Source organism: Corapipo altera, unplaced genomic scaffold, assembly GCF_003945725.1.
Source record: "Corapipo altera isolate COAL_440 unplaced genomic scaffold, ASM394572v1 53, whole genome shotgun sequence".
Classification (NCBI taxonomy): Eukaryota; Metazoa; Chordata; class Aves; order Passeriformes; family Pipridae; genus Corapipo; species Corapipo altera.
In genome coordinates, this window is record NW_020884900.1 from 1,389,318 (window position 1) to 1,411,279 (window position 21,962).

The 21,962-nt window shown below is 37.5% G+C and overlaps 1 protein-coding gene across 2 annotated transcripts in view; it reads right to left on the reverse strand.

Annotated features, from left to right (window-relative positions):
* Positions 1–21,962, reverse strand: part of BICC1 (BicC family RNA binding protein 1) — a 102,141-nt gene that overhangs the window by 44,929 nt on the left and 35,250 nt on the right. For both annotated transcript variants that reach the window (XM_027649535.1, XM_027649533.1), the window contains exon 3: positions 7,743–7,812. In XM_027649535.1, the coding sequence (XP_027505336.1) occupies positions 7,743–7,809 (67 nt within the window). In that variant the 5' untranslated portion in view covers positions 7,810–7,812. The remainder of the gene's footprint in view (positions 1–7,742; positions 7,813–21,962) is intronic.

Consider the following 21,962-nt stretch of genomic DNA (forward strand, 5'->3'; position numbering starts at 1 on the left):
CAAAAAGCTGTTTTGCATTATTCACCACATTATTTTTATGCAGTTTTAGAGGTTATATATGGCTATGAATGAAGAGATTGCAATTTAATAAGTGAGTGAAACTATAAGAAAACTTGCAAAACAAATATTTTTATCACACAATTTACATGGGCATACTTGTTACAAAAGTAGCAGAATTCACTTTTATATTCAAAGAATTAAGATCCTATCAGGTGTAATTAAGAAAAGTAGCCTTTGTAAGCAAATGTTTCCATGCAACTTCAACCATCTCTGAAAAATATACAACCTTTAACTTCTTTGGAAAACAAACACAGCATTAATTAATTATCCTTGTTGAGCTTGAATTCAGCAATTCAAATACAAAAGCTGATATTATACTCCCTCATTTGCACAAACAGCACACATAGCCAGGTTAACCTGACAGGATCAACTCAAGTTTAACACAGAACCAAAATAGGTTTGATTTTCTTATCTGGTCATTTTTTAAAACATTTTACACATTAATTAAAAAAACCCCACCAAAACAAAAAACAAAACAACAACACTCCCACAAAAAACCACACTACCTTCTCCCCCCCAAACAAATAAAGGCCATAAACCCAAGCAATTTCTTTTAACCATTCACTTCTATGAACACTTTCAGAAATGGTTTTATGATATTGTAACATTATTGATAATGTAACCATTACTGAAAGCAACACTCAGGGACAGAGTTTATTACAGAAGAACTCTTGCTGTTTGAATCAGTGGGTTTCCATATCCCTCTACTGGGTTCTGGGTTGTAGGGATGTTGTGGGGTTTATTTGCCTTTTTTTGTGGTGAGTTTTTGGTTTCTTGTGGCAGATTTTTTCTGATCTAGAAATCCAAACTAACAAGAAACTACACCTCTATGGCTACAATCAAAATGAGAAGGCAAAGATCTTGGAGCTCAGCAAGGATAATTAATAGATGCTGTGTTGCCAATAACTGCAGTTTTTTCCACAGTACAGCTAGTCCCAAATTACTTTTTAACAAAATTAAAATCAGGCATAATATATATGCATTGTGAAAAAGGGAAAAAAGCTAATCTCTTGAGCCCAGCATAATGAAGTCATTTAAGGAAAACAGAGAACTAAAAAGCTGTGTAACAGCTGCAACTATATTAAGCAGGCATAATATGTATATGTAAAGACTCAGAAAATAAAAACACTGAAGATTTTAAAAATAAAGCAATCCTAACAGTCATTATTCTATAGAGAATCAATAGAATCATTATGGTTGGAAAAGACCTCCGAGATCATCCAGTCCAACCTTTGACTGAACACCACCTTGTGAACTAAACCACAGCACCAAGTGCCACATTTACTTGTTTTCTGAACACTTCCAAGGATGGGACTTCCCTGTTCCAAGGCTTAACCACCCTTTCAGTGAAGATATGCACACACACACACATATACAGCATAGCATTTTCTATTTAGGAGTTATCCACGACAAAGAAGCAAATGGTCTAAACTATCACGCAATTTTTAGTGACTTTTATTCTTGTTTGACTAAACTCAGACTTGGCCAATTTCTTGGGGAACATTTCAGGTTATATAACTGCACTTTGCAAACATGCCAGCCTCTGAAGTACACCAAGCCACCTGGTATTTAGAAGAAAATTAAGTATGTAACTAACTAAAAGTTTAGTAGCACAGACCAAAGCCCTTTGAGCGTTTCAGCAATCCCAGAGAAAATTGAAAGCAGAGAAATCTATTCATTTCTTTAAGCTTTGCATTTATTACAAAACATCATCAATGCAATGAGACAATCTCCTGAAGCAAGAGTCCAAAACCACTTTATGCTACACAGGCACTTTTATTCTACTCAAAGTTTCTCAACTGCTGCCTCATTGAGTCCATTGCTTTGCTTAGGGGTGTTTTGGTTTGGTGAGGTTTAGGGTTGCGGGTTTTTGTTGGCTGGTTTTTTTTTTGGGGGGGGGGGGGGGGGAATCTAGAGCCCTCCAGACAAACCAGAAGAGGTTACAGCACTATTTAAAGCTCACACAACTCCTGCAAAACAATGCTGTGCAAGATTATTAGTTCTTCCATTATCACTCATATTTTATAATAAAATATTGGGTTTGAACAAAGTCATACTTGCATCCATTAATATACTGAAGCAAACAATTTGAGGTGTTACCCACAGGCTTTTTTGCACTGTGTTTCACTGATATTTCTGTGTGGGAGAAGCAGTCTCTCCTTTGCACAAATGTAGGAGTTAGACCAGCTCCAATACCAAGAGCAATGCTGCATAACAGGGATGCACTTATGTTTTAAGAAATGATGTAATCTCTCCATGGAACACGTGTGTAAGTGATGAAGTGCCTGCACAGGGAACACTAAACTGGTGAGCACAACACTGAACTGCTCATATGTTAACACACTGTACATCTTACTGTAAGAGATTTAGCACTAAAAACAGTCTGCACTCTTTTCAAAAAAAGATTGTGCTGATAAACTGAATTGGGAAAACTAAGTATGTCTGAAGAGAAAAAATACACTATCTGAAAAGCATAAAATCAGATTTGAGATTTATCAGAAAACCTGTGACAAAGAGGAAATAACCTGGCACTCTATTTGCACACTTTCATAAGGCTGCACAGCCTTACGCTGCAGTTCTTTCTTCTCTCCCTCCCTATTTCATCTGAAAATATGAACTTCAGTTTTTATTACAATATCGGGAAACAACTGAAAGTTGATTTAGAGGTCTGAAGCAACTAACATTTTAGTTTACTCTTGATATCTAAGGCAGTAACTTGCATCCAAGTTTGGCCTTGAGTTCATCACACAGTGACATTTCTATTTTAACAAAAAAGAAAAAAAAAATCAGCCTCTAGCTTTTATCATAATGCCCAAAGTGCTAAACGACACTCCAATAAATGGGAGCGATGTTTTACTAATTTGGCTGAAATCTCTCTGTAGAGTTAATTGTCTCAAATGTGGTATTACAGCTCCTAACTGCATTGTGCATATTACCTTGGCAGTTTAAGATGCAAAGAATAAAATACTGGAATCTGTTTGCAAGGCAGGTTGCAAAAGGCAAAATTTACGGAAAAAGGGTGAAACCAAATTGAGGGCAATGAATGTCAGCAGTGCCCAGTTCTAATTATTGCTGCCTTCTTTCCAATGTCTTTAGTACCACTGTGTTTCTCCTTGGATATAAACTTCACATGCTCTGTACTTGACTTGAGCTTGAGATTTGCTGATGAAAAATAGCATGCTTTGACAACAGAAGCAAGTTTAAATTTTAAAAAGATATTAAAAAACTATGAAAGAATAAGTAAAAGGAAAAATCAGGTGAGGAAAAAGTAAAGACACCAAACATGGACTAGATTTTCACTAACCAACTAAAAACACATCATTAATAAGAGGAAAAACAAAAACAAAGAAAAAGCAATATAAATCCCCCAAAAAACAGAAACGGCAAATTAAAGGTGAAATAAAATAAGAGCAGTTCAAAAGAGAAGGAAAAGAAATAAGTTGGTAACTTCAAGAGATGAGATCAATAAAGAGCTGGAGACTAATCTGAAGAAAATGGAAGAGGAGTGAAAATATGGGAATAACAGCAAATGAAAAAGAGCATGAGAAGTTCTTTTCAAAAGTGAATAGTGAAAGAAACCCCAGAGTTATCCCTGCTCTGTAAGTTCAATTTACTTTGCATTTCCCTTTACAGCTTTAACTTCTCAGAATCTCTCTCCCTGCTCCAACTCTCTGAATGACTTCCTGCCTAGAGTCCCTCAGTTTTCAGGAGCTGATGTGATTCTCATGCTGGTCTTTCCCCAGAAGCTATTCTAAGGCTGTCTGCACTCTGAGCACACACGTCCTGCAACTTTACGGTTGTTGAAATACAAAGGGACACACGGATTTAAAAATAAAATGTAGTAAGGAATATGAGTGAAATATGAACTCCCATTTAGCCATTTTCTAAAGAACACCTTAAATTACCATCAAAAGCACTGCTGGTGAGTAATAAGATGTTCACCTGCTCCCAATGCATTCGGCATCACAGGTTCATACAGACATGTGATGCAACAGGCTGAGGATACAGTGAGGGTTAAGGCAAATGCACAAGGAACTCTCCCTCTCCAATAATAAAAAATTATCCATGCTTAGTTTTAAGCCAACCTAGTCCCCCCATGTGGCAATATAAGCACTAGTGACAGCACAGCAGAAAGGGCTGGACAAGAACAACAGGACAGGTCAGTATTCTGGGAATGGAGAGGGGAGGGGGGAAAAAATCCATTAGCTTATGCCTGTCTGGAAAGTGTTTGTGGAACTACAGCATCTGACCATTTAGGATTTGGCAATCTACTGATACTTTTATACCACTAAATAAATCTTTAAAAGACAATTAACAGCATTCCTAAGGAACAGTAACTATAACAGAGTGAGAAGGTCTGTTGAGAGCAGAAGTTACTGTCTCAGTTTGATCTTTAACTCATTTCACTACAGAAGACCTCAAACCTCCAGAAGAGGAGGTTTTGGTACACCCTGAACTCCACAGCTCCAGTGCAAAGCAGAGCAAACCGTCCCAGTGCCCATTCTTTCATTACTGATGCACAGGAATCATTCATAAAAAGCTTTAAATTGTTCACTTTCCTCTCTAAATCTTAATGTTATGGGATTTCTTTGTCAACCTGAACAAATGGTTTGCTTTAAGATGCTACTGGAAGATTTATATCTGCTTGTGTTTTGTAAACATTTATTTCAAAATACTTAAACCCTCCTCACCCCTCATCACTGGAGTAAGACTGTAGCATATGGTGTTCATTAAAACCAGGAAATTCCTGTTTGGCTCTTATGAAACTGTTGAGAGTAGATAATTGTTTGTTGGTTTATTTTTAAATTCTAGTTTTGCAAAGACCTATTTCAGAAATTTCACATTAGCGATAAATTTTAATTGGCAAAATTTTAAATTTTGTATTTGTTAAATCCAGACACTAGTCTTTTGCAATTAAAACAAATTCAGAAAATATTTATCAAGTGTAAATTAATGAATTAGCACTATGATACTTAATATATAGCATTTTGCAATCATCAATTTAAAAGTTGTAATCCATAAATAAACAAAGAAACAAAACAATTTGACAATTTACAGGTCATCTACTCTTAGTGCTCCAGCTTTATCACAGCATTTTTTTTCTACAAGATCACAAAAGGATTCTGGGTCTTTTGCAGAACTTTATATCCTTGTTGAACCTTACTTACACCTTGTCTGCAATTTCAATACCTTTGTGTTTCCATTCAAAAGAAAACATGTAGTCTGTCCTTATTGATTTGTCATCAGTGGTGTCAAATAGAGAAAACTGTCAACAGCAGTGAAAAAGCAACACATTAAGCCCTGAGTGTTTCATGACAGACTGAACAATATCACAGAAACAAAAGCAAAACTAGATGTGTTTTCCTCATTATTGTTTTTCCCCTATACTGGGAGGAGAGCTGTGAATGACCAAAGGCCACAACACACACGCACACCCAGAAAGTGAAGCTGCAAAACTGTATGAAAAATCTGTCATCGCTTGATTATGACAGAGGACAGCACACGGCTGGGGTACAAGGCTCTCCATCCATCCCAGAAAGCTTCTCCCCTGCTGGATGACTCGGGCACTCAGCTCCCAGTCCAAGGGACAGGGAAAAAGTATGTTCCGAGTTCAAGTCCCTGGAGGGGACAAATAACCGCCAGTTATTTGCTGCAGACTCTCCTCTCAATCACAAAATGTCATTAAGTGAAGCTAGAGTATGTTAAACACTTGGAATATTTTCCCCTATATAAACAGCTGCTGTAGCTGCAAATGGAAAGTTACAGAATTGCAAACAATTGGTACCAAGTGTTAACAGAACATATAAACTACATTTTATTTCACAAGAAATAGAAACCTTTAGGTTAAGGGGTTCTTTGTGCACACACTGTAATTTATTATCTTAAGTGTACATATACACAATTTAGCAGACCAAAGATAGTCAGAGAGTACAAGCCTTAACTCTGGAGCCACCCTGAAATCCAAAGGCATTTGAAACACCTTTTTTAATAGTAGAGCATATTGCTAAACTGTGTAGTTTGCAGCCCATCACTATCTGAAGTTTCTTTTGGCATAACGACTTTCCAGGATAATCATTCCCACTGAGATACACTCAGTATGCCCAGCTGTATTATGTGTTCCCTTCCTTCAATTTTCGGTTCTATTATCAGCTCATAACTCGTAGCTGTTTTATTTCCCTTGGTATCCAAATTCATTCCATATACTGAGAGAGCTTCACCACATTATCTTCTACTTGAGATCACTAATAAATTCACAAATTAATCTACTTAAAAAGCTGCATCTCAAAGTACCAATAAAAAAAAAAAAACGTAGACAGACACCTCTCTTACCCCTCTTTTCATAGCCTTTCATCCACCTTTCATCTTCAGAAGTAGGCTCACTTAAATTTAGGGAAAAAAGAGGTGTAGGTACTGCTTTACTACTTTTCTCTCCTCAAAAGAAAAACAAACTCTCATGCCTCTGTTCCCTGGGGAGCTTTAGCTGTGCATCAATTCACAGCACCTCAGGTAGAGTGTGCAGAACACCACAGGCAGAACACAGGTTTGCACTGACTACAAATGTTACTTCCACACATTAATGCATACATAACATCTTCATTTTTCCCAGTCTGAATTCCTTCCCCATTTTCCCTGCTTAAGTGAGATTTTTTTCCATGCAAGTGGGGGAAAAAGAATTAAATCAATTTGGACTTTAATACCATGTGGCAATGTACATCAGAGACTGAATCTCACTTTACACTATAAAAATGTTATTAATCCTGCACCTTTCTAAAGAGATCATTTTTCTTCCCATAGGACCTTCATTTACAAAGGTTATTAGCCCACATCTCCACCTACACATTCTAAATATAAGGTACAGAGAAATCATTTGATCTCCACTTTCTTGGGTTTTAATGTGTATCATCCTGAACAGAAATACAGCCAATGTTAAAAATCACCCCGATTTCATTTTTTCATGCAGAAGAGAAATGAAGCATTACACTTTCATTCAGTCAGAGCTATGATTCCTTAAGAACAGAACAAGGCAGCTCATTTCCAAAAGAGATGTCTCAGACTGTGTATTTAGTTCACACTAACAGGCTGGACTTCCAAAAGAAGCATGGTTTAAAACACTGGTCATTCCTAAGAAACAGCTCCAACTCAGGTTTCCTAAAGAAACCAAAAAATCATGCAGGTTGTCTCTGCCAGGGACACAATGAGTATTTTTTGTTCTGCTGGCCTTGACAAAAACACATCTCTGTACTCCACAGTAACAAACAAAAAACCCCACAGAACACCCGCTAATTTGCAATGTTACCAGAAAGACTGACTTTAGCTGCTGTAAAATAAGAAAGTTGCTCCAATTAGATGCAGAATTATACAGCAGAAAGCTGTATAATTCTATTTTAATTCTTTTATTTTTGTAATTCTATATTTAGCACATGCTAAATACACTGAATACAACAGTATTGATAATAAGGTACTCGTAGAACTGCAAACTCCTTAGAATGGGTTTGTATATTAAATACCTACATAAAGCCAAGACAACATCAAAATGAAATTTCTATAAAATGCAGACTGAAACGAAAATATTTCAGGTGTCCAGTACTGATAAAAGTGACTCTAAAAATAAATTTCTTTATTCTGTGGTTTTACTACTCTAACAACTAATCCCACCTCATAAAAAGAACAAGATAAAGTACCTTTTTTCGATTTCGCTCCAATCTTCAATTTAGATGGCCAAGCAATCTGCGTATTTGTTTCTTCCATAATCTGTTAAAAAGAAAGCAGTTATGCAAAAATAAGTTTTTATTGTTCTTCTACAAAGTCATAAGTTGATTTTTAAAAAAAGATCTTCACTATTTTTAAGTTTGTTGGCTATTATTACTTATAAATAGCACAAGCCATTAACTGTATTTGTGGTTTTCTTGAGAATTTTTGTCTCTTAATAAACAGGGTTGAGTTCTGATCACTCCAAAGAATTCCAGAGAGCAAACCCAAGATGTTCAGCAGTTTCCATGAAGTTCAAATGAGCACTACTACCTACAGCATCTCTATGTCCATCTCAGAGAGAAATTCAAACCTTTACAATTCAACAAAAATTTTTCTTTAGTTATCTTAACATAGTTTATAAGTAAAGCCTATCAAATTTAAATTGAGTCCTTTGACCCTCCATAAGTCAAGATATATCAGGTTGTCTCACCTTTACCCAAAAGCAGCTTTTGATTTTAAGCTTACCCAGACTTCACAATTTTTACTACTTAGCTCAGCTGGTCAGAGTAGACATTTGACAACATTTATTATGACACAGTGTACAACCTTCTGTACATCTCTAACCAGCCAACAAGGAAAAACCCTACACACACACACACACACACACACTCTCTCCTACTTTGAGAGCTGTGCAGTCATTTGGCTCAGAGTTGACCCTTATTCTGTTGCTGCCTTGTTTCAATGAAGTTCACCACCCTATTATGGGCATACCATACTGAAATTTCATTCTGTCAGAGTTACAGCGCTTCACTAACCCTTCCAGTGGTGAGACAGGAGAAGGAACTGCAGGACACCAAAGACTTCATGTACATGAATTGAAATCCAGCTCTAAGAAGCTCTGGGCATGTCTACAGAGACTAAAGATCTTCTCTTTTATATTGTGATGTCATCATCAAGCATGGCGAGATCATACCTCTCATCATGAGATAATGAAAACAATTAAAATGTCAAAATAATTAGAAAAAACACTTCCCAGACAAAAGCTAATGCATAAAGAAAATAGCTACAATAACAGTAAATTTTCCATAACAGTACAGTTCAGAACTAAGGCAGATTTCTCTAACAGTTCAATTCTTATCTTCTACATCCAAACCCCCAGGACACCACAAAAACTTCCAGATTAGTACGCCATGTGGAAAAACTGAAAGTGTCAGCCAGACTTCATTATACTATAGTTTTGGTTTCAGCAACTACAGGATAATAAGTTACAGCTGAAATAAAACATTTCCAGGAGGGTGAAATTCATCAGCAACATACATATACTTTTCCCAATTTTTCAATCCAGATGTTAAAAAAGCTGTTTCAAAGAATTCACTTGTCTCTGACAGAAGGCTTTGGGCCAGGATTACTCTTGGTTGTGCAACAGGCAACAAAATACACAGAAAATTGGAAGGCATTAGCTAAAAGGAGAAGAGAGATGCTAAAACAAAGAATGGTGCAGGACTGAGTTAAAGAAGATCCAAAATAAAAGGAACCACAAGAGAGGAGACAGAAGAGGAATGAATGTCATTCAAGGCAAGTGTTAGATCCCATCAGTCAATAAAGACTTCTATCTTAAGGAAATTAAATCCTCCCTATTTCTGATGCTAAACGAAAATAAAATGAAATGAAAGCCCACAACTTCAGAGATGCACATTCTGAGGACATATGGGAGAGATGCATATGAGATCTTCAAAGGAAAAGTAGCCTGACTGGCAGCCACTGAGATTTGGCCACCTAATATCCTTAAGCTCTTTGGAGAAAGCAATGCTAAAAATTACCACATTAGACCAAAAAGGCAACTCAGTCTGGTCACTACAAAGACAAATTCATCTCCTGTTTTAGACAAGCAAAGAAAAAAAAGAAATCTGTCTGCATTTAAAGAGCATTTACTGAAGTATCAAAATGCTCAGAGTGTGTGCTGGTTTTCAATTCCAATCTGTAACCTTTATGATAAATCAGGGCTTTAATAGGAACCTTTAAGAACAAATTCAACTACACTGCTTACTTTTTAAACTATTATCATATTTATTAGGTATTGTATTTATTGTAACAGCAGGAGCATCACAAAGCTCTAGATAACAAGGAACCAAGTTTTTACTAGAGCAGTTAAACGTGAAAGTGAAGATCATGTTGAAAACTGCATCAACATTTTGTTCTGTTTTTACCATTCCAGGCACTTTTAAGTGTCAAGATTTTTTTTTTTTCCCCTGAAACAAATTTGGAATCATTCCATGAAAACCTCAACTGCATGTTGCAATGGGAACAGCTTCATTAGTGAAAACTTGGTGTTGCGCCACATGTCCTGATAACAGCAGTTATCAAATGAACAAGACAACTCACAAGTGCTATAGCTGTAATACATGCATTCCAGTTGTATAACTACTTTAGTTACATAACATGTAAAGAAAATCCAGTCCAGGGATGACTCAGAATTCATCATCTCTGCAGAACTGCATCTCTGCTTAGGTTTCCCTTATTTTCATATAAAATAAGTGATGGGGTGAGCACCAACCTGTACTTGCTTCACCTTGATGGATCAACTGACCAAAGGGAACAGGCATATTTTGCAGCAAGATTTAATCCCCCTAGTAAATAATCTCAGGTTCCTTCTTAAAATGAGGGAAACCCTAAGAAATTGTCTTTCTACAAGTTCCTTTCCTTCCCTTCCCCCCAGAGAAATTGCAGTGTTTAGGAGCAGAATTACATAAGCTGTTCTCAGTGAAGAACAAACAGAAGGTGACAAGACACTGGAAGACACCAACAGAACAAGTAAGGCTGCACCCTGACCCTGACAAAACTGGCCCTAGATGCAAATTATTGGGTCTTCAAGAAAAAAAAAAAAAGTCTAGCAGTTGGAAGACAAGCTTTTGGCTTCCTTGTATTCCAGCTTGAATAGTTTATAGTTTAAGCACTTTGGGGAGTTTTTACATTAAGACAGTAAGAAATTATTGTTTCTTATGATGTATTTTTTTAGCTGATTTTGGATGGAAACTGGAATGCCCTGAATGCAAAAAAACAACCAAACAAAAATCCCCCAAAGCCCAAAAGCATTTCAGAATTCAAAGGAAGTATTTTACAGGCAGTAGATGAACAAGAACAACATATCTAACAGACCTTTCTTCATTTAAAAAAAGCACATTAAATCTAAGTACTATTGTTTGTAGTTACTGTTGGTAAATCACCTATTTTTGACCTTCCCACCTTTGGGATTTGTGCATCTTAGCCTTCTCTGCCTCAGTTCTTATTCACAGTGGGAAAAAAAAAGGATCAGACAGCAACCTGCATCTAGTAGTGGGAACCTGCAATTTTTTTCTCAACTTTAGCTCAACAAGCAGCTCATTCCAACCAGAATGACAAAAGGAACCCTCAAAAAGGCAAATGTAACTGGTAAAAAAAAAAAAAAATCCAGTTTGTATTTCATCAATGGAAAAATATTCTCTTTCAGGGGAATTAGTTTGTTCAGTTTAAGCTTGCTTGATACAACAGAAGATGCATACACCATTTCAATACACAGAGTACTTGGACAATGAATAAGCACGGATGTTAAAAATCTTATAATCACTTAAATTATATCTTCAGAACAGGTATGTGTTAATCTGTATGGAAGAAGATATTTTTATTTTAAATATACAATAGGGGGTTTTTTAGATACTTTGAATTTTTCATGCAACTAAAAACCCTAGAAAGTAATCAAATTGTATGCCCACTGGTGGTTTTTTATTTCTCTGTCCATGTCTTATTTTTAAGAAGTTTCTTTTCTTCCAAGTTTGCCTACATTTTCCTCTGTGCAGGCTGAAAACAAACAGAAACACCAGGTTTAGAACATCATCATCAATGGCACTAGACATTTACACTTAAACATTTGCAGAGCTGCAGAGGTGCCTTATTTTCTACTGCCAAACAATGGAAATCCTGAGGGAGCACCTAAATTCTGTGGTACTTGGAGTATTTCAGACTCCATTTCCTGTCAGCAAACCCTGCCCGTGAGCCTGCTGACAAATGCTGACAGCTGAACACCTTGTATGAAGTATTTAGCAGACCAGTTCAGTAAATTATACAAAACAAAATTAAGCTGAATAACTACAGGTGATCACATCCACGAAAATAAAAACCATGGTCTCTGGGACAGCATAAAACACAGCAATGGATGAGAAATAGGGAACTAAGCAGTGATTCTTTCAACAATTAGCCCTTTTGAAAGGGAACCTACACCTCTGGGGTACTGTAGGCAGGTCTTCCTCCTTCAGCAGGTTAAGTGACAAAGCAAAGAAGAATATAGGGACAAATAATTCCATCCTTCTAGATCTTGGTTTTTACTCAGGAACTGCCTCTGTGTGCACACAAAAAAGTTACCACAGAGCATAGTCAAGACAGGGCCTAAACTATATTCTGAACTACCTTTAGTTGTGCTTATGCCATTCTCAACCCTGCATTTATGCATTTCACAGAGAGCATTTCTCAATATAAAATCATATTCTAGCAAGACAAAAAAGGAATGACCAAAGAAGTAGCTATTTTTCCAAACAGCATGAAGTTTAAAACTGAAAAAAGCCTGATGCAATGTTAGCACAACGAGTCAAAGGAAAAAGCAAAGGGGAGGAGGAATGAATTGGAAATTCACTGAAGAATGAGACAAAATGTAGATGGCTGAGCTACATCAGCAGCCCTCCCTCCCCTCAAAAAAAACCAAAATTGCAGGGATTGAGCTCTCCATGAGGCAGATATTGGGGAGGGACTAGAAATGCAAGATAGACCCTGTTCATTTATATTTCATGAGCATACCTTGGAGCAGCACCTCTAGAGAATTATTACATACAAATTTCGCTTTTCTCACTAACAAAAGACAAGAACTATAAAGCACTCGGAGCCATAAACAACCCACAACAGGTATCCCTAGGGAACAAGTGCTTCCCAGTGTAACTGTGTTCAGTTAAAAATCGCTGCAGTGGAGAAAATCCCATGTGTGAGGGCAGGACAAAGACAGGGAGGGACAGAGAGGATTGGAAAAGTGCTGTTCACATGAGAACAGAAATTCTGTCAGGAGATGTTTGGTCATTTTGTTTTGAAATTGAATCTCCATCAGGTTAAAGAAAACACAGCAATTCTTTAGAGATGACCATAGCTAACTAACTCTGTGTAGGGTAACTTGTACCCAATCAACACTCCATAGCTGCTGAAGGGAAGGTCATGATTGATTTGTTACATCACTGTATCCATCCCCATTGCCCCATCTTGGAAAGCCATTTTTCCCAGATACAGAAACTTGTTCCATCAGTTTTATAGGAGACAAAGATGAGAGTTATTGTACAAGACAGTAGGGGAAAAAAAAAAGAATAAACACAGGAATACAAATAGTAAAAAAAAAAAAACAACAAACCTGTACCATGATAATGGTCTTTCAAAAATGTTTCAATAAACATGGAGTATTAATGGGACAAAAGCCACAAAAAGTGAAGGGCAACTCGACAAGTATTTTTAAATCAAACAGAATAGGAACAGCACAAATTTGCTTGCTGAACACAGCTTTATGAACCATAATGGAAGCTAGGGCTGTGCAAAGAATATGTAGAAGTTTCAAGTTCCAGTTGATCAGCAATTTTAATTTGGACAACAAAAATATTTTTGTCTAAGAAGGAAGAGATGCAGACAAAAATCAGTTCAACATAAATACAGTCACAGTTTTGATGCAAAATCTGCTCGTAATTGACAAGACAAGAGTAACAAGGCAAAGGGATTAGTTATCCAATTTACTAACTCTCCTCCAAAAATAAGTGCCTAAATTCATTATTGAAGATTTCACTCATTAAGAATTATTACATGTAAATTAGCATTTCAGAAAATAAAATCATTACATGTTCAATCTAATTTAGTATTAGCCAAATCAATGAGTATGTGATAATTTTCAAATCAGACCTCAGGATGCCTAATAAGAACACACACACACACACAAATTTTGCCAGTCTCTGAATACCTGGCTTCAGAGTCTTTAAATCTTCATCTTGCATCTTCTGCTGTGAGAGAAGTTGGATTAGCCCCCTCAGTTTGTATGCATTTACAGCTGTATAAACAAGTTTATTTGAACCATGGAATATAATTTGCATGAAAATTAAAGAAAAATATATTTCCATGTGAGCAGGAGAAGACCTGAGCTGAAGAGTCACAGCAGACAAGTAAAATTCTATATAAGCTGATACTTATTTTTTTCTTCTTCTAATGCAGAAGGGGTAATGCAGCAGAACCTGAGAAGATGACTAATCCCTGAGCATGACTTTTGGCAGCAAGAACAGAGCAATGGGTGTAGCTGGAACCAGAAGAAGTTTTATACTTAATGGTTTGTTGTTTTTTTTTTTGGCGTTGGGGGGAGGAGAAAGCAAGGGAAGAACAAGGGTGGGAAGGAAGAACAAGACACAAAAAGGAGTTGCATGAAGTTCCCCAGGAACGGCCAGTGGGAATGCAGCCTCCACAACCAGTGAGGCCAGAGGGAGCCAGGGCACATCAGTGGTACAGCATTAAGGACTACTGGGTTTGGCAGGGAAATATGAGGGATGAAACAAGTTAAAGGAGATGACAAAACTTAGCCCAAAGCTTGGGGCAAATATGTAGCTCTTGTATGAGTCTGGCCAACATTATGGATACAGCAATAGATTCACATTCCAAGCCTTGTTGTCCCAACTAGAATTCAATGTTTGTCAAAATTAATGCTTTAAAAAAAAGGTATTACCACCACCTTTCCGCAGGTAAGAGGCTGTTCCTGAGCAGGAACAGTGGCAATGGCCCCCAGGCTCCCACACATTCCAGACTACACCACCATCCAGAGTTTGCAGTTTGTGCTCCTGTGTGGCAGAAAAACTATCTCCTTTGCAGAGTGGAATCACAGCCAGTATTAAACCATAAAACACAGAAAATTCCTTAATAAATATGCTCTTAATTTAGATTGTCAGTACTAATAATATACATGGATGTGTAAACTGCTTAAAATACACAATGAAACAATGCATAGGGAGGACATGGGTCAAAAGCTCCAGTCATGTGTCTGAACAAAAAGGACCATTACAACAACAGTACCTTCCCAACTGCAAGGGCAGGAGTGCACGTATATCCTGTAGGATAGGGGTACATGATTTTCCTATTTTATATTCCAGCAGCCAGAAACCCCAAACCCATTTTTAGAAAAGTATCTGTAGGTGACAACCACTTGGCCATTCTTTCTTCCCTTATTTCACCTGTCTTGAAAAATATTTAAACTACTTTAGACACTACCCTATGGAATATGGATAAAGTTCAGTTCTGCCATGTTTTTGTTCATGCTTCCACTCCAAGTCATTTGTTTCAGTACTGCAGGAAATTGATGTTCACATGCTCACTTGTCCGTCTTCACTAAATTGATTTTTATTTCAAGTTTTCACTAAATGTTAAAATAACTTGATCAAAAAAGCATTAAAGTGGTTTTCAATTTTCCAGCTAATCTAGAGTGACGTATAAAAAGGGAACAGAAGGCAAACTTGCCTGTTTCCCATTTGCACACTGCTACACAGTTTCATGTCAAGCTAAGCAAAACACCAACATGCTTCCCCCTCCAGCTTCTCATGACCAACAATTTTGTGGTCTGCATTTACAGACTTTGAGACTTCCACCAAGCAGCAAACAGGCTGTTTGTTGTCAAGGACTATATCCTAGCCCAGACTGACTCAAATTTGCCATCTGCACATGACATTCACAACTATTCCTAAAGACTTCACCAAGAACTAAGGCAAGCGTGTGCAGGATGAAGAGTTAGCAAAGCTAAAATCAGAGGACAAGGTTGACATCATAGACAACGTATTTATGTATTTATTCATAGTTTTGATCAATGTGTATCAGCTAATAATACTTAAAAAAACCTGATGAATAAATTATGTATAAAAGCAATAAAGGCAGCAGAGTAAAATACATCAGTTTTACAACTCAAGACTTCCAGGCTATACATGAAAGCTCTAAATCCCAAAGGAGGGAATTGTCCTGTGTGGACATGGCTTTGGAATTTATATTGTTTCTTTTCCAGCAAGGGATTTTAAGCCTAGAAGGGATGAGAACACATGCATGTATGCACACATACACATACACTGCATCTCTTTTTAACTTTCACCTGAAAAAAACTGAGAAGGATCATTCTTAAAATATGGGTCTTCTTAAAGCAAATATTGCAGTATTGTTGCTGCCCAAAACTGCATTAAGTGAACCTTCTGCAACAAAAATATTTACAGAACTTCGTACTTTATTTACAAATACAGCAAATAGGGTTAAGTGAGAACAAAACTATGAATCACATGCCCTTACCTGGGGAGAAACATTATACCCCTTCCTTTCTTTGACCTGAAAGTTTTGTTTACCCTCAATGGAAATATTAGCCAAAGGCCAGGGGTAATACTTTTATTTTCAATAAGTGACTTAATTTTAGTAAAAAATGTAAAAGGGTTATTCAAGCATGCAAAAAAATTAGCTATAAATGTATCTGTGTGTACAGCACTTATGAATTCTACACAACAGTAGGAAAAAGGGGAATTAAAAAAGTATTACTTAAAAATGAAGCCCCCACAGAACACAGTTAGAAACATCAAGATGCATCCAATTCTCCTCTCCAAAAGCAGGATCAGCAAGTCTCCTCCCTGCAAATCAGAAACCTAGTGTATATTCTTAAGTTGTATCACTCTCATACTCATTTTCATCTCCTTTTTCTTCTTTTCTTTTTTCTTTTTTTTTTCCCCTCAAGGGAAAGAGAACAAGCATTTCCGAGGACTGAAATCCCTCCTCTGTTTTAAGGGAGAGTTTAATTCCCAGAATGAAAAGCATTAAACATCTCAATTGAGACTGTGGTGACAAATCACTCCTCTGTTGCTGCACAATGCAAGAGATCTTGCACAAAGTGTTAGTATAGCAATAAAGTGGCATAAAATTGAACTTTATCAACTAAAACTGATTCACTTGGAACTCAAGCTCCAAGCAGTGATATATAAAGAGCCACTCAGCATAACAGTATGGGATCAAAATCTCCACTATTTCTGGCCAGGGAAATTATTCACAAGCAACTTGTCAAGGACAGTTGTTGTTTTAAGACTTCTACCTGCACTGAGCACTCCAAGGATGAGGCCCATCAGAGAACATTTTCATATTACAGGTCAACTCTCAAGATGGTGCCCATTGTATCAGAAGCAGTACAGAAGAAACAAGAAATTAAATTAAATAAAAACCCCTAGTAATTACTCCACTGCTTTGACAGAACGGTCCCTATACCAAGGACATGATGAATGAGCTTCCCACAAAAATGAAGCCTTCCTACCACTCAGCTCTGCCTGAACTCAGCAAAAAGTTAAGTAAGCATTCTAGATTTACCTTTGTAGAGAAAGTGATCCAACCTAAACAGTCTCCTTCCCACTGGGTGTGGTTTTGCCAAAGGGGAGACAAACCCCTCAGTCTCAAAACTTCCTGCAAAAGCTGACTGCCACTGACATTCTTGCAGCCCTCTAATCCATGCCACCCTCTCCCAGCAGTCATTTCCTCTTCCCAGGAAGCTAAATGAGAGGAAGCTCCCTATAAATTAGAAGTGCATGCCAGTGTTCCCATCCCAGTCCAGCAAAGCTGGGTGTTTCCAGCCAATTCTGGAAATGTATGGCCTTAATATATCCTTGTCACATGCCATGAGCCAAACTCTACATCAGGAGGTTATTTTAATGCTAATGCACAGACTGATTTCTACTCAGAAAAAGAGGAATGAGTGAAACCAGGTTCCTCAGTTCAAAACTGGTCCTGTGGTTGAAACAGAGACAAGATCCACAATGACAATAAAATCACCATGGACTCATTATGTCTCACCAGCAAGATAAATAACACGGGAAGAAACCGATAGCTGAGCGGTTGCCATCAGAAATGGGAATATGGCCTGAGGGAAACTGTAGCTATAAATAGGCAGTTTGAGAAAAGTCATGGATGAAGACACATGGAAAACCCTTCAGAACTCACTGCTGAACATGGATAATAATTAGCTTGAGACATCTCAGTCTCAGGTCAATGATTAATATTTTTAATGCCTGAAAATGCCCTAAGCCACTCGCATTGGAAGCTCTAGATATGTTTCATGTTCAGAGATTAAAGAGGAAGACTGATAGACTTTCAGCCTGACCTACTGCAAACAGAAAAGTAACTTTTTTCAGCTAAATTTATTTGTATCAGAATATACTGGCTATACTTACAGAAGTATTCACGTATACATCAATACTGTATCAATATATTCACATATAAGAATTCTACAAAAGTTTTAGGTTTGCCCCAGATCAACACAACATATATTTTTCAAAGACGCAAGAGAAAATACAGGATGTTGCAAACTAAGTTTTTTCACAGTCTCAGATAAGCAAACAGGGTTTGAGGCAGCTCCTAGAGCTTCCTAAACAAATAAAAGGTAATGCACACTCACTAGTAGCTACAGCATATAGAAGAACTCAACAGAAACATGATTCAAGATGCAGTTAGACATACCTATTTTTTCACATCTTCAAATAATTGCAGGGGTTTTTTTATCTTTGGTTGGTTGGGTTTTTTTAATCTTTTACTGTTTCCAAATATCTGTACTGAAAGATCAACTGGTTTTAAACGATGGTTTCACCACACAGCACTTCCAAAACGGCCTCAGTATCTCTTAAGGTGCTAGTTATTTAATAAAATTAGAAGCTACAGTTTAAACATGTTACGAACAAGGACAGGAAGGGAGAAAAACAAACAAACAAACAAAACCCTCCTAATCTTTCTTTATACTCCTGAGCTCCCAATAATTAACAGAAGATATTTTGGTACACACATGTAACATTTGTCCAATTGCAACTTCATATTTCCAAGCATGTTTACATCCTCTTCAGGGAATAATAGAGTCTGCAGTCAAGAGAAGCATGAGGATTTAAACACACCTTTTGCCTAAATCCAGAGATATCTTAAAACCCCCAAGTATCTGTAACTGGGTAAATGCATGCAAACACCATTTCTAATTGATTAAAAAAAGAAACTCAATACACGAAAGGTAAAATAATCTCAAACACTCAGAAATGGTAAACCCCACAGGTTACAGCTGGCTGGTAGGATATTGTCCTTCCCACAAAATCAAGCTCTGCAAATGAACTCCTGAAAGCCAGGAAAGCAAGAGCTGAGGAGCCCCTTCAGGAGCACTCCAGAAGCCCACGACTAACACGTACACACCGAATTATCCTGAGCTGCAGAGCTTAAATCTGACCCAGAGTCAAGCACTTGAGCAGAGCACCAGGTGTGCATCATTTCCAGTCATCACTTTCTGCACATGCAGTCCCACACCAGCCCAAGAACTCCACCCAGACTCTACTAAAACCACAGCCTTCACCTATCACCCCCCCCTACTGCTGATAGTCCCAGGAGAAAGCCTGAGGTGGGCTCTTGTCCTGAGAAATTTCAGAATGAAAGTTTACCATCAGCACTAAGACTGCCAAGTGTTTAGAGGGAAAAAACCAAAACCTCGATGATGCAGGAGCTAAAAGCAAACCAAAATGATGCATTAAATTCCTCTCTGTCCACACGGCCAACTCTCATCTGTTTTGGATTATGAACTCTTCAGGGTAGAGGCTCACCACCTTCTTACATTTTATATAAGAGTGCCATGCTTATCTATAGTGCTACATAAGTTATATGTTCCTTGGAACCACGTCCTGGCTTTGTCTGGGAAAAAGCATTGCTTGCCTATGAGGCGTGAACCAGATGTTATGGAACTTAATGGAAAAAATCCACCATCAAGTGAAAATGGGCTTTGGATCAAGAACAAGTAATAACTTCATATTATGTATTCCTCTCACAGAATAAATTAGAACAACCATTTAGAGAGCAAGGTCTACAAGGATTTTGTACATAAATAGTATGTAACACAACAGCAAACCAATCCATATTTATTTAAGATTACATGTCACTGAACTGCAGATCCAAGAGCTCTAGAGAGAAAACTATCCCATTATTTACTTATTTCTTGCTAAATTATTAGCAGCTCCCCAGTGGTTTTTGGAAAATCTGGATTGGATGATGTTAGGTTTTCCCACATTTGAAGCAAAACTAAAACTTAGAAATATTAGAAGAAAGTGTGATAAAGTTCTCAGATTTTTTTTAAAATGACACTACCAAAAGACATTAATCTACTTTTGACTTCCATTCAGGAGCAGAGGAAGGGGAACTTCATCACTTGATCTTCCCTGCCATGACAGGGCAGAAACATTAGCTGAATTTGGCCCTTGGAGCCAAGAACTGGGGTTTATTCTCTAACTCCACCAACAACTGCATTAGATGTGCTTGTTTCTGTTAAAATGCTCAGTGAAATAATGTATTTTGACATCTGAATTGTTATTATTAAACTCTGAAAGTTAAAAGTTGATAGGAGCAGTTCACATCCACTGACAGTCTGCTTGATTATGAAAATCCAAAGTAATTCTGCCTTCTCATGTTTAAAGACCAGTAAAAGGCTACTTAGCACCAAAGCCATGTATTAACTTCCTCTAAAAGCCTGAGAGATTCATTAGGGCATACTCTGCATAGGTTAACAATCCAGGTTGAGTGCCTGACTTCAGAGAGCATGTGAGCAACTTCTGTTCCTCCCAAGGACGAGCTAATTAAGAACTGAGGAGGAGCTAATTAAGAACTGAGCACTGTTCTCCACTGACCAGTCACAGAGTAAGACAAGCAGCCGCTTCCAGAGCCATCTGCCGGCAGCCACCTCTGTCCCACTACCCCCAGTACCAGCCTCCTCTCTCCTCCCTCTTGCTCTGCACATCTTGACACCTTCTCAAACCTTTGCCTCGTTACCTGTCATTTCAACATTCACATGTAAACTTGTTTCACTTCTCACACCACTTCCACCCAAGAGTTAACTCCAGTGCACTGAGGGTAGTTCATCAGAAAATACTATATAATATTTTTTGCATTATTCATGCAAATTATACCTTCAAGTTCTTGATGTCTCTTGAATGCTGCACTTAGTGCCATGGTCTAGCAACCGCAGCAGTAGTGGATCAAGGGTTGGACTTGATGATCTCGGAGGTCCCTTCCAACCCAGCTGATTCTATGATGTCCCCTCCCCTGCTCCACTCAAATGCCTGCCAATAATGTCCTGAAGTCTCATTTTCAAAACTGCTTTAAAAAAAAAACAAACGCATTTGCTATAGATCCAAATTCATATCAAGTTTCTGAAAGTATCTTGCTGCCTTAGTTTGCAAGGTGTTTCTAATGCTACAAATCACTCTCTTCCTCACTACACAATCTGAAACACATGAAAAGGTTCTTCATTTTACCTCCAGATACTATGCCTTATTCATTTCACATGAGAAAGGAAAAAGTTCAGGTCTGATTAAAGGAAATTGCACAGACAGAGACGGTGAGTAAGCTATGAGCAACTGTCCAAAGATTTCTTCCAACAAAAGAAAACTCAAAGAAGATGGTTTCCATCTGGTTTTATTAGCTGTACTATTGTGTATATGTACTTAGAAACCTCAGAAATCTGCACTATCGAGTTGATGAGACTAAGAAGGTGGCCAGTCAAAATGAAGCAACTTGAACCTATGGCAGCACCCATGCTGTGTCTATATAATATCTATGCATAAATATGACAATATATTAATGCCAAGACAGTCATTGTATTATCAATATGGATAAGTACTCCACTCTTTTATTCAAATACTTAAAGTTCAGCATATTTTGTTTTCCTGTTGAATTCAAAAAAGTATTTTTTGCTATTACACTAAAAACTACATAACTAAGGTACATCATAACTACAGTAAATAACCGGGCACCTACCTACACATATAAAACATAAAAGCCACTCAATCCCACACAGAGGGAATATTTTATCCACAGCTTCAAGAATTGTGAGCAGATTTATACAAGCGAGAGAAAACACTGTGGTTAAATGAATAATGTGTAGAAGGAAGCACACACTGCTATGGCTTAGCTTTGTTTCAGCAAGAAACCACGCATTTTAATAAAATCCTAAGGAAGAACTACTGAGACATTTTCCTCTGTGCACACTAATATTAGACAGTTAAGCACAAGCACCACATTTGGAAAAATAACAATCATGGTCAGTCAAGAGCAACGTAAATCTGAAGACTCCTACAAAATTCTTCCTAAAACAAACA